Source organism: Malania oleifera, chromosome 7 (genome assembly GCF_029873635.1).
Source record: "Malania oleifera isolate guangnan ecotype guangnan chromosome 7, ASM2987363v1, whole genome shotgun sequence".
NCBI lineage: Eukaryota > Viridiplantae > Streptophyta > Magnoliopsida > Santalales > Ximeniaceae > Malania > Malania oleifera.
In genome coordinates this window covers 110,737,675-110,756,445 of record NC_080423.1, presented here as the reverse complement: position 1 = coordinate 110,756,445, position 18,771 = coordinate 110,737,675, and the positions used below count along the sequence as shown (strand labels likewise).

General features: G+C 38.0%; 1 protein-coding gene across 1 annotated transcript; it reads left to right on the top strand.

Annotated features, from left to right (window-relative positions):
* The first annotated feature begins 3,268 nt into the window (after window positions 1–3,268).
* LOC131159392 (ATP-dependent Clp protease ATP-binding subunit ClpA homolog CD4B, chloroplastic-like) lies at window positions 3,269–18,620 on the top strand. The gene is made up of 10 exons (XM_058114272.1): window positions 3,269–3,519; window positions 3,894–4,484; window positions 4,822–4,937; window positions 5,052–5,177; window positions 5,265–5,450; window positions 8,922–9,137; window positions 9,546–9,763; window positions 16,701–16,776; window positions 16,861–16,950; window positions 17,171–18,620. Exons 2-10 carry the CDS (start codon window positions 3,914–3,916, stop codon window positions 18,350–18,352), a joined length of 2,781 nt encoding a protein of 926 aa, XP_057970255.1. The 5' UTR covers window positions 3,269–3,519; window positions 3,894–3,913; the 3' UTR covers window positions 18,353–18,620.
* Window positions 18,621–18,771: the final 151 nt, after the last annotated feature.

Here is an 18,771-nt window from a genome sequence, read left to right as displayed (position 1 = left end):
GCTCTAGTTTGCATGGGATGGATAGAGGTGGAAGGGATTGCTGAGAAAGAAGGGGATGCATGAGAAGATAAAGAGAAGGGTGCCCTAGTAAAATGAGGAGATGAGCTAGAAGAAGGAGGGAAGGTGGATAAGACGATGGGAGTATGAGGTCATGGGTTTTGAGGGGAAGCATGAGACAAACACAAGGAAGTATTGGGGCTAGAAGATGGGTTGGGCCGAGGAGAGAGTTGATTAAAAGAAGGAAAAGGCCTATGAGATGGAGAAGGATAAAAAGCGACTAATTGAACTTGGGATGGGCTAGGCCAAGAAGTAGAGGCGGAAGGTGAACTGGATAGGGAAGTAGAGAAGGGGAATTTGGTTTCATTAAAGAGAACATCCCTAGAAATATACATTTTGGCAGTAGAGACATGGAAACACATATAGCCATGGTGAAAAGAACTATAGCCAAGAAAAACACACGGAAGAGACCTAAAATTCAATTTATGATTATTAAATGGCCTAAGATTAGGCCAGCATAAGCAACCAAAAGTTTTAAGAAACAAATAATTTGGTTTTTGATTAAAAAGAACCTCAAAAGGTGATTTGTGATGTAAGGTGGGAGTGGGAAGGCGGTTAATTAAGAAAACCGCAGTGACAAAGGCATCAGACCAGTAAGAATGAGGAAACGAAGAATGAGCAAGGAGAGCAAGACCTATTTCTACAATGTGTCTATGTTTCCTTTCGATCGAACCATTTTGTGAGTGAGCATGTGGGTAGGAAATGTGATGACAAATACCAAAAGACTGCAACACTCTATTATGAGATCGAAATTCACCACCTCAATATGATTGTAAAGAATGAATTTTTGCATTAAAAGTGTTTCTACATGATGCTTGAATGAAAGAAAAACCAAAACTACATTAGATTTACATCGTAATGGAAAAATTCAGGTAAACCTACTGAAGTCATCAACAAAAGAAAGATAATATTTAAAACCACCACGAGAGAGCACGGGAGTAGGACCCCAGACATCAAAAAACAAAAGATGTAGAGGCGCGGGAGAGCGATAGGAGGACCGACCATATGGGAGTTGATGGAGTTTGGCCTTGTAACATAAGGAGCATAGACCCAAGGAGATGGAAGACCTGACAAGTAGAGAAACTTGAGAAATTATTTTGTGAACAAGTTGCATGGAAGGATGACCAAGTCGAAGATGCCATTGAGTTGAAGAGAGACGTTCACCAATAGAAGCTTGTGGAGAAGGAGAGGATTGTGGAAGAGCATAAATGTCATCTTTAATAGGGCCGCAAAGAAGAACTTACTAAGTTTGGGAATCCTTTACACATAAAAAGAGGAGTGAAATTCAAAATAAATAGAATTATCTTCACACAACTGGCGAACAAAAATTAAATTCTTAGAGATTAAAGGAACATGATAGAGTTTAGAGAGAAGAAGATTGTCGTGAGTGGAGGAGATGGATGAGTTGCCAACATGTTGTATAGGTAGAGGAGTACCATCGCCTACACGTACTTGTTCATCGCCCTTGTACTTAGAAGAAGTAAGGGAGAGATTAGAAAGATCATGGGTGAAATGATGAGTCGCAGCTGAATCTGGGTACCAGGTGGTGTCTATAGGGGTGGGAGAAGGTGGGTGAGAATGGGGAACAAAAGTGTAGTGAGCCGTGAGAGAAGGTGGAGGGGGAGATTGAAAGCTGAAATCAAATTGGTGATAGCAAGTGGAGGCAGTATGACTGTGCTTATGACAGACTTGACAAGTAGGCCAATTGGATGAAAAGAAGGATGGGGAGGGGGAAAAACCATGACCACCATTTCTTCCATGACCACCACCCTCTGAACTGACCTCTGCCATGAGAAAAACCACATCCTTGAGGAGCTGCATCACCAGATTGTTTTAGAGTGGCATTAGCCGAGAATTCAGGAGCTGCGGTAAGACTAGTGAGTTAATGAGTTAATCTGGACTCGTGAGTGTGAAGATGACTGTAGACCTGAGCTGGAGTAAGAGGATCCACACGTGTAGTAATGGACGTGACCACTGAATCATAGTTTGAGCCTAAGCTAGCCAAGAGAAAGGTGATAAACTCAACGGATGATAAAGTTTTACCAAATAGAGCAAGGGTATCTTGGAGAAGTTTGACACGTCGATAGTAATCTGCAATAGAGTCCAAACCCTTTTTGAGTGTGGTGAGTTGTAACATAACTTGCATAACACGGGCTTGAGATGTTGCAGCAATTAATCTTCAAGAATAGCCCATACTTCTCGAGAAGAGGAGGCCTCTAGAACATAAGCAATCAGGGGTTCAAAGAGAGAAGCAATGAGTACACTCATGATGGCTTGGTCTTGTTGTTGCTAGGCCAAGAAAGCGGAAGATGGTTAAGAACTTTCGTCGAACAGTTGGGGAGCAAGAATAGTGCCATTAACATAGCCGAATAGATTTTGGCCTCAAAGATAAGGAACGATGTGCGCCTTCCACAACAGATAATTGTCATTGGTTAATTTGATAGAAATCAAATTAGTGGGGAAGGGAAGAGAGACATTTTGGGTGGAAGATTTTGCTGCGGCAGGAGATTTAGCCATAGATGTAGATGCTAGTAGATTAGGCTAGCAAGAGGAGCTGATAGACGCGAGTTTGGAGAGGCTCTGATACCATGATGAAACAGTAGAAAACGAAAAACAGAAACAAAATGAAATGAAGAAAAATATTATTCAATTTCTCTGCACAGTGTAAATACAACAACCAACAATATATAATGGAGAAACAAAATATTTGTTGTAACAAATTTCAGTCACAACAAATGAAAGCTTTCCACTTGTATAACTAAAATTATTTTTTATCATTCTGACTTGTCACATGACCAGGTGAGGTGTCCACTGAGAGCTATTCTGATGTAATAGAAGCGGTACTAATAATACATATAAACTACTATTTATAGCTCTTTCATATTATTAAACTTGAAATCCAATCTCTTTCTTCTCTTCAAATGGTTCTAATTCCAATCATTTTCTTTAGTATGGGAAAGATCACAAGAATAACTACTTTAGTTTGCTTTTGCTTGTAAATTTGGCTTATACCTAAAAAATCTTTTCGAATAATCTGAAAAATATTCTAACACGTTTCTCATGTACAAAATCATAAATGGCGGCGAATCCAAGTCCAACCCTAACAGGGGCAAAATGGTAAGCCGGCTGATAAATATAGGGAGAGGATGGGTATTACAGGACAGAGATCTTGCAACGTGTCATAATCCCCACGCCCTTTCACATTTTCAACAACTTCACCAATCATATCGACGGCCTCAGTGTGTCGGTGACGTTGATTGTCGGCGCACTCCAGTGACGCTAGCCTCGCCATTATCACGACGGTCCATGAATGTTCATCGACCCTCGGCCACATTTAGGTCTCCTTCCTCCCCTGAAGGCAGACCTCAGAGTCTCTCTCTCTCTCTCTCTCTCTTCTAATTTATTATTTTCTCTTCTTTGCCCCCATTTCTAAGCAATCAAGCTTCATTTGAAACGATTCAGGTGAGGTTATTCAATCTAATGCTTCTTTTGTTACTGCATTTATGGTTTCCCTTTTCTCTGTTACAAGTCCCAGATAGGGATTGGAGTCCTGCGCTGCCTTCTGTGTTGGTTTATCCATTTCGATATTTTAATTTAGGGTTTTCAATGGTTTTCAATTTCTGCCCACGAAGTTGATTTGTACATACCTGTTCTCTGCGTTGTTTTACATTTGGTTGCGGTAATGCTATAATCAGGCCTCTTGTTAGTGCCTTATGCATTTCTCAATTTTAAATTCTCAATTTTACTTTGAGTTTTATTTTATATTTGCTGGGTACAATTTTACACTGAGTTGCTTCGGGAAATGATTCAGATTCTTGCGTTTTTGCTACATGCAGGTAGGGCTATTGCTGGAATCATGGCCAGGGTTTTAGTTCAGTACACTAATATCCCTTCCTCAATTACTGGTCAAAGAGATGGTCGTGTTCAAGGATCTGAGAAAACCAAAAGCACCATCAAAATGATCTGCAGTTCACAAACACCTCGAATAAGGATAAGGGGTTTCTCAGGATTGCGTACTTCCCATGCCTTGGACACCATTTTAAGACCTAGGCAAGATTTTTTTTCCAAGGTAGCAGCTGCAATCTCTGCCCGAGAAGCAAAAGGTAAGGCCTCCCGAGGTGTACCTGTTGCTATGTTTGAGCGGTTTACAGAAAAAGCAATCAAGGTTATCATGCTTGCACAAGAGGAAGCGAGACGGCTTGGGCACAATTTTGTTGGCACAGAGCAAATCCTGTTGGGTCTAATAGGCGAGGGCACTGGCATTGCAGCCAAGGTGCTTAAATCTATGGGAGTTAATCTTAAGGATGCACGTGTAGAAGTGGAGAAAATAATCGGGAGGGGCAGTGGATTTGTTGCCGTGGAGATTCCATTTACTCCTCGTGCTAAAAGGGTTTTGGAACTCTCTTTGGAGGAAGCTCGACAACTTGGTATTATTTTTTCGTTTTTTTGTTTTGTTTTTTTTTTCTTTTTCAGGGTCGCAATGAATTTGTTATATTATAAGCATTATGTGGGAATTATCAGGAATCCTCTGTTCCTGTCTGTTAATTATTTGTGGGCATGTGTGATGTGTGAGCGTGTGTGTGTCCTCGTTTGCTTGAGGCTTTGTTTGAACATATGATTAGATGCACTAAGTGCTTTGTATACAAAAACATTAGTCACACTTCCTTTTCTCATTAATAAATATTAGATTCTGCAGAATATATCTTGATTAAGGATTAAGTTTATTGTTGAACTTATATTAGTTCTATTTACTGAATATTTCAGGCCATAACTATATTGGATCTGAGCATTTGCTTCTGGGATTGCTTCGCGAGGGGGAAGGCGTAGCTGCTCGTGTTCTTGAAAATTTAGGTGTTGATCTAAGTAACATCCGGACCCAGGCAAGCAGGACTTGGTTACTCATTTTCTGTAGCAAACCTAATTTCTTTTTAGGAGGTTATAGCTGTTCCCAAAATAAACATGACTCGATGTAAATCTTTTATTGGATTGAATAGGTTATCCGAATGGTGGGTGAGAGTGCAGAGGCTGTTGGTGCAAATGTTGGCGCAGGGGGAGCCAGTAGCAATAAGATGCCAACTTTGGAGGAGTATGGGACTAATTTGACCAAGCTGGCAGAGGAGGTAGTTTGCAATTCTGTAGCTTTTTAGTTTTGTATAAAAAAATTTGCTGTTAGGTTAGTTCCTAAACTAATTTTTTGGGCTGCTCAGGGTAAGTTGGATCCTGTTGTTGGAAGGCGGGAGCAAATAGAACGTGTCACCCAAATTTTGGGTCGGCGAACAAAAAATAACCCCTGCCTCATAGGAGAACCTGGTGTGGGTAAAACGGCAATTGCAGAGGGACTTGCTCAACGAATAGCAACTGGTGATGTTCCAGAAACAATTGAAGGGAAGAAGGTGATTGTATCTCTACATAACTTAATGTAGAGTGACTAGTTCATGAAACCTTTGATGCTACTATTTTTTTGGCTCTATTCAATGACATTTTTACCTATGAAAAAATTAAATAGTTAATGCACGAACACAAATACACTGGAGAGAGAGAGAGGGAGGGAGAAATGCTTTTCTAGAAAAAAAAAAAAATTAGATGGTCGAAACCTATATGTTAGAAAAATCTATACTTGGGATATAAAATGCGAAGCAATTTGCGTTGATTTTCATACAATTTAAGTATCAAATATATATTTTTTATTTGTATCTAATGATGAATATGTGCCATCAAATTTGTCATTCTACCTCAATTCAAGTTATTCTAGGTCTATTCTTCCATGTCCTAAAGCCTATATGACATCATCTGAATGACACTTTTTCTTTAATGGACTATTTGGCCTGCTTTGCTTGTGCCAAAACTGTGGTATCTCTCATTCCTTATTTTTACAAGTGCTACTAATACTCCTAGCTTGCTACACTCATCCATCTTAACATTCTCAATTCAACTACACTTACTTCTTTTTGGATATGTTTCCTCGTTGTTGTGCGTATTGTAGGTAATCCATATACCAAAGTTCGTCTTGCCTGCATTCCCTAGTGCACTGCTTTGTGTTGTCCTACTGAACCACTATTCCCTCCATTTAGTGGCCAAATCAGATATTTCTTTGTTAATCTTCCTCTCCTGATAGTTGAGCCAGTTTTCACTTCCTCCAGCCCTTAGACTTCTTCCTTTGATTTGCTGAGCTAGAGCCCTTCACACGGGGCTCTCAAACCACTATGGCCAACTTTCATCTTTGTTTGACTTGTTGGTCTAGTTGGTCATAGTCAGGCAAGCTTATACCATTATGCTCACAAGCAGAATCTTAGCTTGAGCCTACCTTTGCTCACCTTCGTTACTCTTTAGGAGGCATCTGCCCGAAATAAACTACCTACCTGGCAGTGACCTGCCCCCACAAGGTCTTCTTTTCAAAGGTGCCAAATTCCACCTGAATAACCTTCTGCTTCGACTCTAACTGCATTATGAAAGCCAATCTGACAGATGCTGTTCTACAAAGGTATGATCATTATGATTAAACTAGGTTATTCTATTCCACCTCTTATAAAGAAAATAACTTAAATCAAAATACTTATACATTTATATAAAACTTCTACTTTGAGCACATGCAATGGAGCTGTAGGCAGTCAAGTGAAATCCAATCCATGAAATAGTTTGATCTACCGTTGTGGCAAAGGTTGTAATGCCTCTTAGTCGATGCTTATTCCCTAGATACCGTCATTGCTTCTTTTCTAGGAAAAGAAGTTCACAACCCATGGGCCTTCTACCTCCATGCCGCATTGCTCCATTAGGCTTTTGCTCGGTGTGGAAAATTTTCCGTTGCTGCCCTCCATCATAGTTTGGATTTTGACATTCAATAGAAATTAATTATAGTTATATATTATAGTCATTAATTATTATATTAATTTATTATATTAGCGCTATATGGACTTGGACTGTATTTTTCTTTTTTCTCTCAAAACAAAAGACTCATTGGCGCCAACCATGAGGGAATGGTAGACGATTGGTAATCTCTCCTTTGACCAGGATAAATATCTCATTGAAGTAGCTAACTCGATGCATATTGTATGTACATCTGGTTGCACAAATTTTTATAGTATCATAAATAGCTATTCCAGGTAGGGCGCTATACTAAAGTCCATGCTTGCTTATCCCAGCTACAATAACTATCAAACAGTGATCCATCTGAAGAATGGCGCTCGTATACCCCTAAGAGTGGGTCTTTACTTCCCCAATTATGGAAGGGTGAAGTGTTTAACGCCCTATCTTATTAATAATATAATAATAAAGGGGCAGGTTTCAGTCTTGAAGTTTGTCTTCTTCAATGGATAAGATTTAGAGGGATCTTGTGCTAATAAATAGACCTAAAAGCTAAAAAATGGTATCTAAGCAATTGCAATAATTGGGTTCATTGATATTCCTGGTTGGAGGATGTATTAGCGGAGGAGAGGACATATAAAATGGAAAGATTGAAAGCGACATATGTACTGGATTGACTAGCATGTGCCAACTACTCTACTTCCCTATTTCATGCTTTTTCACCTTGGTGCATATATGTATAGCACAATTAATGCTTTCTCCATTTTAACCAACATCCTTTAGCTCTATGCATTACATCGTCTTAAATTGCTCCTTTTGTTTGCATTATTGATTTAAGGTAATGGAATCTACAACTAGGACTTATGGACCATCAAATTTAGCGTTCTTCATTGTTCTTCCTAAAATTACTGAAAATGCAGCACTTGGGAGAGTGTGAGTGCAAAAATATGGCTGATATAATTATGGTATATTTTAGCATCTCTAGATACACCTGATTGACGTGAGGAAGATGTTTTTTCTTCGTCGAGGGCATATATTTGGCATGTTTATCTGCTTGGTAAGGACCAATATAAATGAAGCATGTGTGTCCTGGTAATTGAGTCGGTTTTCCTGCAGAGACTGACTGATTTATTCAGCCATTCATCTTTTACCTGGGGTTTAGGTGAATAATTCTTTAAGGGTCTGTATATTTTCCTTCCATATCAAATACTACGAAAAACAAAAAATTATTTTAATGTGGTTAAAAATTAAGAAAAGTCAAATGCAAATGGTGTCAAAAATCAAAATTTTATTCATTGATTTGAAATATTTTTTGTTTTCTTTCTTGCTTTCCTTGATAACCAAACATGAAAAAATAGATTCCTTCATATTTTCTTTTCCTTTTTCTAAGATTTACCAAGTTTCAAACGGTGGCTAAATGTTTCTAAAACTTGATTGTTTTTTACGTATCAAAACTATGCTTGTGAATTATAAGGGGCCTATGTTTTTATGCAAGATGAGAACTATTGAACTGAAGTCTGCAATACATTATGAAGTTGTGGCTTGTGAATCTGACTGGTTACTTCTTGTGTTCCTATCTAATGGGCAAGCCTGTGTAATCTGCCAAGTTTGTCTGAATGTCATGGCAGCAAGTTTAGAATATTTGGAAGAGTTCTTTATCATCTTCCATCAAAAGCTGTCTGACTTTTTCTGTTATCTGAGATATTTTCGCGGGACCTGCAGAGGGTCATACTCCCATATTTTTTACACATGAGAATGTCTAGAGTAATGAGCTATTTGACATGATTTTCTTTGTCTTTTTAATGATTGAGACATTGAATCCTACATCTTTAGGGCAATGAGGCAATGAGGCATTGCAATTTGCATTATATGTTGCAGCAGCCAATTCCTACCTGGGGATATATTTACTAATTTCATTCTGGCCTTGTGATTTGTATGCAGGATCTCCTTTTATTTGATTTTATTTTTATCATTGGCAGTTTTAATTTTCCCAAGTAGCTGATACTGAAGTCATCCAATATTGGTGGAAGGTAATTTATGCTGTTTTGTTTTGTGTGATTCAGGTAATAACCCTAGATATGGGTCTTCTTGTTGCTGGCACAAAATATCGTGGAGAGTTTGAAGAAAGATTAAAGAAACTAATGGAGGAAATCAAACAGAGTGATGAGATAATTCTTTTTATTGATGAGGTGCACACTTTAATTGGAGCTGGAGCAGCAGAAGGGGCAATTGATGCTGCAAACATCTTAAAACCGGCTCTGGCAAGAGGTGAACTTCAGGTACTAGAGATCTTGTAGATGCGCACAAAGCATGATATATATATGTGTGTGTGTGTGTGTGCGTGCATTATGAGTTCTTTAAGTTGTGGCAAGGTTGGGCTATCTGAGTTTTAATATATCAATGCTGCATGGGCTTTTGCTATGAGTTCACTTGAGCGGTGGTAATCTTTATTAAGTTATGTGCACTTATGCTTTTAGATTCTTAAATTGTATATATTTTACTTCAACCTTTCCCCCTTTGTCCTTGTGTTTAGCTGACATAGGACATTTTTCATTGAAGTAATGGAAATATAATCATGCGGTGTTTCATAAGTAGTCAGATTTTAACATGGGAAATTGGATAAGTGCTCCCTACTTTTGAGTTTATCATGTAAAACGGCTCAAATTATTTCATAATTATTTGTGCAGTGTATTGGTGCCACAACACTTGATGAATATAGAAAGCATATTGAGAAAGACCCAGCTTTGGAAAGACGATTTCAACCTGTGAAAGTGCCTGAACCCTCTGTAGATGAAACCATACAGATTCTAAAAGGACTACGGGAGCGATATGAGATCCATCACAAGCTTCATTACACGGATGAGGCCATAATTGCTGCTGCACAGCTATCACACCAGTACATTAGGTTTGTGGTTTAAAGCAAATTATTTTTTCGTTCATTTGTATTTGCAGTTGACATATTTTTGAAAACAAGGTATTAGTGCTATTAGTTAGCAACTTGAGAAGGGTGAAGGGTGAATTGGGTTAATTTCAAAAATTTAACGGGTTCCATTTCAATTTAATTTCATCTCAAGAAATTTGATGATCACATGCAATCAACATAAAAGGTAGCAGTGTAGTACCCAGTACACACGCCAATTTGGATTTGGGGAGGGTATCAGGTGTGAATCCTTACCTCCAAAATTTGGGCCTCATGCGCAATTACAAGTGCCAAATGATCACTCAAAGGGCAAAACACCCAACTACGAACTTAAGCCACTTGAAAGGCAAAGTAAACCAATGTGACACAAAATTGAGAAGCAGAATGTGGGAGCCCAAAGCGCATACAAAAATTAGCTTAGTGCTTCTTTTTTGTCAGCAGCTTGGAAATTTTCTTCTATTTGTAGTCTTCAAATACTGGTCCTTGGACATCTAAAATTTGAATTTCCTGACTTCTCGAGCTCATAGCCATTTGGTGCTTCAATTAACCAAAATTTCAAGTCAAATGCCTTCCTCTGAGTTTCTAGTTGAAGCTTCACTTACGATTTCTACCATCCTGCATCATTTTGGGAATGATTCAAGCCTTAAATGTCCATGTTCAGTTATTTGTACATCTGCAAGCTCTTCATAAATGCAGGATTTTACCCTAGATAATGTGGCTGTTTGATCATACATTCTGAGCTTGGGCTTTGGACTCTTCTGTGGATTTTTTCTTGTAATCATTCTTCTCTCATTTAATTCTTGATCCCAATGTTTCTCATTTTGCCTTCACTCTTTCATTTGGAAAGCTGACTAAGGCCTTTATGTGGCGCCAGTGATCCTGGAAAAAATTAACACTAATTACTTGCTTCAGAAACAGAGACCTACTAAGTATTTATCGCCTGATTTGTGTATCCTTCAGTTTAAGATTGGGAAGAACTGATCACGCTTGTTCTTACATCGTCATTTCTTGTGGTTGCTTTGGTGCAAGTTTTGTTTGGTATTCTTGGAAAGAGTTTTTCCTTTCTCTTTGAAGGCATTTTCTGTTCTGTTTTGTTGTTTGTTGTTTAGGGGGTTCAGGAAGGGGAAGGCGAGAAAGGCCTTGTCGCATTGCTCAATTATTACCAGCCTTTGGTGTATCTGGTTGGAGAGAAATGCCTGAAATTTTAAAAGTCAGATACTTATAATTTTCTTTGGAGTAGAATGGTGTTTCTTGCGTCATTTTGGGTCTGTTTCATCATTTACTATGGAAGATGTACAGTGGGATTGGGTTGCTTTGCTCCAGTTATTTGTATTTTAGATTTTTTTTGGCTTTGTTCTTGTTCTGGTGATTCCTCCCATTCGCGTGCGATCCTATCCTCCCTGTTTTCTTTACTCTTCTTTATGGTGTACTTTTCTTCTAATTCTGATAGAGGATTGCTTGCAGATGATTCTTAGTGATCATGTTTTGTTTGAAGATTTAGAAATTAGGGATTTTGTTTTAAATTAGTGAATTTAGATGCTTAGAAGTTCATTTAATTTAGGGTGATTTCATGTATTTTAAAGTGTTGCGGGGTTACATTGTAATTGTTTGTTTTACTTGGGGTTATTTTGATTATTTGTTTTAGTTTGTATTCTACTAGTTATCAATTATCAGATTTGAATACTGGTTTTCCCTCTCTCTCCTGCAACCTCTCCCTCTCCTCTCTTTTCTCTTCTTTCCTCCCTGCCCTTCTCTATTTTGTCTACCTTCTCGCTCTCTGTTCTTCTCAAAATTTCTGCTGTCTGTAACTTATATTCTTCTCCTCCAATTCTTCTCTTCTCCTTTCTATTCCTCTTCCTTAATTCTCTGCATCTCTCTCTATTTCTGACTTTCTGTTCCTGTCCATCAATTTGGTTTCAAAGCAAACTTTGATTCGTCCGGAATCTTCCTCTTTAGCTGATCCATCAATTTCTTACTCCTATTGAAGGGTCATCCAAAAATTTGAACCACATCCGCCAAACAAGTGCAATTTACTCCCACAGGCTATTGCTGCAATAACAAAGTTCAGAGTTCACAGAAGATAATTTGAAGCACTGTTCATGTGCAACTTTTCCAGAAATTACAGTTGTACCACTCAATTTTCAACACCTCTTTCCAGAAAATTTTCTCGACACCACCCACACCATCAAAGACAGCCCTGAAACACCATCCCCTGAAGTTTCATTGCTGTCTGACCCCCGGAGAATTCCCATGTGCCACAACCCTTTTAAAATTCCACCTTGCCAGAGTTGTTTTGACACACTACCTCTACCATTTGATTCACCACCCTTCAATCAAAAGAGCAGGCAACGGAAGTAGGAAATCAAGGTGGCAAGCTTCAGGGGTGAAAGAGGGGATTCTGGTTCTAATAATCTTATTTCTTGGGAGTTTGAAAAGCAGGACTTAATGTTTGGGTCAATTGGAAATCTTGATGGAAGATAGTTCGGATAATTTGAAAAGTGGAAAGGTTTATGCCGTCGTAAGGAAGTGCAAACTGGTGCAGAAGGGAGGAAACTTAATGAAGATATGCGAGATTTGTCAGGTGAGAGAACACATAAAATTATTAAGAAAGATTCCAAAGGTGTTCTGAGTATTGTGGAGGAGCCAATTGGTGAGAGGGCCAAATGATGCAAGGATAGTTAGAGATGGGGAGATGTTACGGATTAGGATAGTGTAGGGAGTAGTGATTTTGAAAATAAAAAAGGTTTAATTTTTGATCATGTTTGGGATCAGTGTGGATATTCCTCTGATTCTTCTGTTGATTGCTTAGGGGATTTATCTTATGTGCCGCCTCCTTTAGAAGGCTTAGAGGGAATTAATATTTTGATGATGAGGTTACTGAAGTTGAACATAAGGTTAAGGATGGAATTCTGCCTACTCCAATCCAATAAATCTTTAGGAAAGACGATGAAACTCGGTGTTTGTTGGATGAATTGGGCCTTAAGTCATCTGATCAAGGAGGAAGTGAAGGTAGGCTTGATGGGGCGAAATCAAAAGTGAAGAAAGGTCAAAGGGAACTAGGTAATTTGAAGTGTTCAGTGAACCAAGATGAGAAGTGTTCAGTGAACTATGATATTAGGAGTTCTGCTTTTATTTTTTCTTTTATTTTTTCAGAGTTTTATTTTGTTTTTTCTCTTTTTTTTGAGGATTTGGTATTCTTGTTATGATTGTACATTCTCTTTCTTAATATATTTTCTTTTGCTATAAAAAAATCATATATTCTTTTATTATGCATTATAAATTATAATATATTATTGTTAAATAAAACATAATAAAGATAAATCATATTAATTTAATTGGTCATAAGGTTATTTTTACTTTTTTTTAGCTGGACTTCTTGTCCCCTTTCTTTGTTTATTCTATCTAATATACTGTCTTTTGTAATATAAAAATTGGAAATAATATTATTTACATAAATTAATAATCAACAATTAGTTTTAGACACAAACAACAGTGCGTCTGATTTTCAACATTTTTCTAATTCAACACTTACTATTAGCACCTATCAAATGAAGCATTTTTATTTTCTTTTATTATTATTATTATTATTATTTATTTATTTATTTTTTTCAGTTTGAGACTTCTCCCAAGTGTTTCCCAATGACACCTCAGTAATAGGAACCAAAATAGTGCGAAAACCCCATTTGAAATGCCTACAGGAAGTAGTTAACGCATGAAAGCTATGAACCTTAAAAATATTTGCATGCTTAGGCCACTTCCTAATGGTAGGGTTGGCAAAATGGGTCAAAGGGTTGGGTTGTTAACATGTGGGACTTAAACGGGCTGGGGTTCAAGTTGACCTTTTTATAAACAAGCATGTAGAACATAAACTTGAACCCGTCAAATCAGTTAACGGGTTAGAAATGAGTACTTGTTGAAAAATGTATAACATTTTTTTAAAAAAATTTATTTAATATTTCGAAAAATATGAGTTAATATTTTTAAAAAATGCATATTTATCATTTTGCTTCTTAAAATTCAACAAATGTGAGTCAATTTTTTTTTAAATAGCACTTATTTTGATTATTTATTATTTTTCTTTTTACTATTTCAAAAAATATAAATTGAAAATTTTCAAAAAAACAGCATCTATGGGTTTGACTGGTAACTGGTCGGGTACTTTACTAGAACCTGCTTAACCCATTAAATAAAGGGGTTGGGTTAGGGTTTTGATTATAAGTGGGTCACTATACCTTAAACTTGAACCTGATTTAAATGGATGGATCACCATTAGGCATTGATTCATTTTGCCACTGCTACTTGTGTAGTGGCTATCGCTATATTAGAATTAGACCAAAAGATGAGTGGGGATGGCATTAAAATCCAGGATGGTTTATTTTAGCGGCTACCACTAGATTAGAATTGCATGTCTTGCATTAATTCATGGAGAAATTTCTAATTTTCCTGTGGTCAATTTCAGTGATGTACTAGCCTATAGTAGGATTATGGAGGAGCACTTGGGTACATCTTTACAAGGTTTTGTCAACCCGAGGAAGACAAGCAGTATGCAGTTGTCTCCGGTCTAGTGTGCTCTTTCTTGGTTGGGTTTTGTGCAAATTAGAGCCATTAGCTGTGGTATTTTACACTTGTTTGGGGCACTTGTGCAACATAGATAGAGATACTCAGAAGCATCCCCCCTATTTGGGTCAGCATCATTGTTTGTGTTCATATTTACTAACCTCAAAAATTAGATTGCAAAAGCATATTTGAGCAGTTGCGTTAATAATGTGTCATGAGCTCTTAGGCATGACGCAGTTTGAGGTGTTTATGTATTTTAACGGTTGCAATGTCTGAGAACCTACGATGTCTTGTTCTCTTGCTTTAAAATGTTAAAAAATTGAAGTCGAGGAAGATGAACTATGCAGTGAAATAAAAGAAAATTAGAACAAGATAGAGAATCATTGGAGGCTGCACTATCGTTTTGCAGTACTTCACACTTTTTTTTTTCTCCTAATTGTAGAAGAAATATATTAAGAGTAGAGAAAATTATGTCTCACTTTTAAATCATCATCCTTATTGAACTGCCAAGAATGACAGTGCTCCTTAGGTCATTGCTCTGATTACATTTCCTAGTGTTACTCTTGGACCATAACAAGTCTTAAGAAGGGAGGGGGGAGCAGAAGTGGGGAATCCACTGGAATGGAGAATTAAACATGTATCAAATTTAAAGTAATTTAACACACTGGATATTATTTTATTTATTTATTTTGGGGGAAGGGGTGGGGACGATTTACCCAGTTCTCTTGAGCTACTTGCAAAAGGCATCGTGATTGCTTGTTTTGAATTAATATATCAATTGGAGAAAGACTTGAAGCAAACAGTTCCGCCATGTAGGATTTACAACCTACCAAATCACATGATGCCACATTAGCACATGGATCCATATAAGTGAGAGGTATGATTTGATGTGGGTCCAAATGATGTAGGCTTTGGACCACATTAGTAGGTCCAAACATTTATATAATATCCACATGATTGGCAGGTTGTAAATCCTACATGGAGGAACCATTCCTTATAAGTCTTTCTCTATGAATTAAGATCTGTTGATGCATAAGACTATGATTATATTGCCCATAAAAAGTTAATTCCAAGTGTGTGCTAAGCATGAGATAGCACTAAGTTAATAAGATTGTAAGATCATCAGATAGCGCTAAGGTTAAGACTCAGAGAACATGGTTTTTAACTTAATGAACTGTATGACCTTTTGTGAATCTGTATCCACTTATCTGGCATCCAATGTTTGGGTTTGAGCTAGAACACCTTACAAGGACTCATCTGAAGAGTTGTACTTACAAGTTCATCATAGGAGAAGCGTGTACCATTTGAAGCCCCAGTTTTACAAGGCAACCTGGTGAGGCTGTATTAAAAGCTTTGACAACTCACGGTTCACATTAGGAAAAGAAATTGAGGGGATGAGATGTCATGCTTCGCTAAGTTAGCCAATTTTCTTTTTTCCGATGGTCACTATTTTCAATGTTGGATAGTTATTTTAGGGCTAACTTGATTTAAACTCTTGACTCTATTTATTTTTAGAGTGGGCAAATGAGGCGGAATAAAGGGGATGAGGAAATAAAAAATAGCCTTGGTAGAATATGTTGGGAGTGTCAACTGAGATACACTCAACTTGCATTTTCTTAACTATCAAATAATGAATGCTTTGATGATCACATCTTTCAGGAATTTCCAATAGAAGTAACTAATTAAGTTTAATAAATGAATCTGTTAACATTTTGTGGGTCCCTACTGCTTAGTAAACTCTCCTGTTAGAGTAATATTGTCTTCTGCATAGCCAACCAGCTCCGCGCAATGGTTTGATGGGCTAGGGATACATTATTAGATTTTTATTGCCATGAATAATCGTTAAACTAGTTCTTGTTTTACAGCATAAGCACAAAGGTTTATGATATGGTCCTTGATAGTTGTCATAAATGGCAAAAAGTAGTTGTATAGCCAGTCCTGAGAAGTTGGATAGCTGACTTGATGCAGAACCAGAACAACACAGGGCCAGTTGGTGAATAAAGGGAAGAAGAGAAAAAATTAGGGTTTCAACTATCAATCATGTTAGGTTTTTCTCCAAAATCTAAATAAGGAAACAAACATAGGGAAGATGACATTAAATCCCTAAATAAAAAAATTGTAAATTAATAAAAATGTATTCCTAACCCAATACAACTAATAATGAATAAAATTGGATCTTGAATCATCTTATTTATTCCCATATTAAGGCTTTTTTGGCTCAAGTTATCAGCAACTTTGCCCTTTATGCTTGTTGATGTTCTTTATATTATTAAGCTGGTGGACTGCCAGCTATTTTTCTTCTGCAAGAGTACAAGATTACTTTCGTGATGCATAATTTGTCTACTCATATTTTCTGTAAATACAGTGACCGCTTTCTGCCTGATAAGGCAATTGACTTGATTGATGAAGCTGGTTCTCGGGTTCGGCTTCGTCATGCACAGGTATGAGGTTCTATTCCAGTTTTGCCATCATTCCTTTTACCTTTCCATTCTATAGGTTAACTGGTACACAATCATTTGTTGTAGCTTCCTGAAGAAGCTAGAGAACTTGAGAAAGAACTTAGGCAGATCACAAAAGAGAAGAATGAAGCTGTTCGGAGCCAGGATTTTGAAAAGGTATTATCTGCCGCTTGTTTTAGTGACGAGAAAAGGGTCAAAGATTTAATGAGGAAGAGTTCTTCCTCTTCTAAATGTTGTTTATAGATATAAACATCCTGTTGGTGATTGGTATAAACTGTCTTTAAGTACTGAATATATTGCCTACTGAATTCCATCTTGTAGTTGCTAAAAAGTTTTATCCAGTTAGCTTACGAATTACACTGCAACTCTTGACCAGGCTGGTGGTTTACGTGATCGAGAAATGGATCTTAAGGCACAAATATCCACCCTTATAGACAAAGGCAAAGAGATGAGCAAGGCAGAGGCTGAGGCAGGGGATGGAGGTCCTGTTGTGACAGATGTGGACATTCAGCATATCGTCTCTTCTTGGACTGGAATTCCTGTTGAAAAAGTGTCGACTGATGAATCTGACCGTCTTCTCAAAATGGAAGAGACCCTCCACACACGAGTCATTGGTCAGGATGAAGCTGTCAAAGCCATCAGTCGTGCTATTCGCCGTGCCCGTGTGGGACTTAAGAATCCCAACCGGCCAATTGCAAGCTTCATCTTTTCAGGTCCCACTGGTGTGGGAAAGTCAGAACTTGCAAAAGCCCTAGCTGCTTACTACTTTGGTTCTGAAGAAGCCATGATCCGACTAGATATGAGTGAGTTCATGGAGAGGCACACAGTCTCGAAGCTCATTGGTTCACCACCTGGGTATGTTGGTTACACTGAGGGTGGTCAGCTTACTGAGGCTGTTCGGCGTCGTCCTTACACTGTTGTACTCTTTGATGAGATTGAGAAGGCTCACCCTGACGTCTTCAACATGATGCTTCAGATACTTGAGGATGGAAGGCTTACGGACAGCAAGGGGAGGACTGTGGACTTCAAGAACACACTTCTGATAATGACATCAAATGTTGGCAGCAGTGTTATTGAGAAGGGAGGCCGTCGGATAGGATTTGATCTTGATTATGATGAGAAGGACAGCAGCTACAATCGAATTAAGAGCCTTGTGACAGAGGAACTAAAGCAATATTTTAGACCAGAGTTCTTGAATAGATTGGATGAGATGATTGTTTTCCGGCAGCTCACAAAGCTGGAGGTAAAGGAGATAGCTGATATAATGCTAAAGGAAGTTTTTGAGAGGCTGAAGGATAAAGAGATAGATCTTCAGGTGACGGAGAGGTTTAGGGATAGGGTGGTAGAGGAAGGGTACAACCCAAGCTATGGGGCGAGGCCTCTCAGAAGAGCCATAATGAGACTTCTTGAGGACAGCATGGCTGAGAAGATGCTTGCGAGTGAAATAAAAGAGGGGGATTCAGTTATTGTGGATGTTGATTCTGATGGGAATGTTACTGTGCTCAATGGCAGCCATGGTGCTCCTCCCGAGTCATTACCCGAGGCAATCCCTGTGTGAACTTAAGTCGTCACGGTTTAACCTATTCCTGATGTGTTGTTTGTACTTATCATTCTGGGTGCCTAATTGTAGTCTGTTCCGAAAGAGACTACTGGCAGTTGATGTTAAAGCCATTGGGAGCAAGTGCCATACCATTAACTTCATTCATGGTTAAATTGCAGATGTAGAATGTTAGGGTTAGCTTGCAGGTTCTTCACAATCAAAACGTGTAGTGTCAAATAATTTATAGTTCAGTTGGCTCAATTCAATCTTATTATTTTTACATCAATTCTCTTCTGCGGGCTTTTGTTGGCTTTGCTTACTGCTGCTATGGCCAAGTCTGGTTCTCTATTTTCAAGGAAATTTATCCATCATTGCGCACCACTCATTGACTGTTAAATTTTCCCCCCATTGCTCCCCTCGTTGACTTAGGATCCATT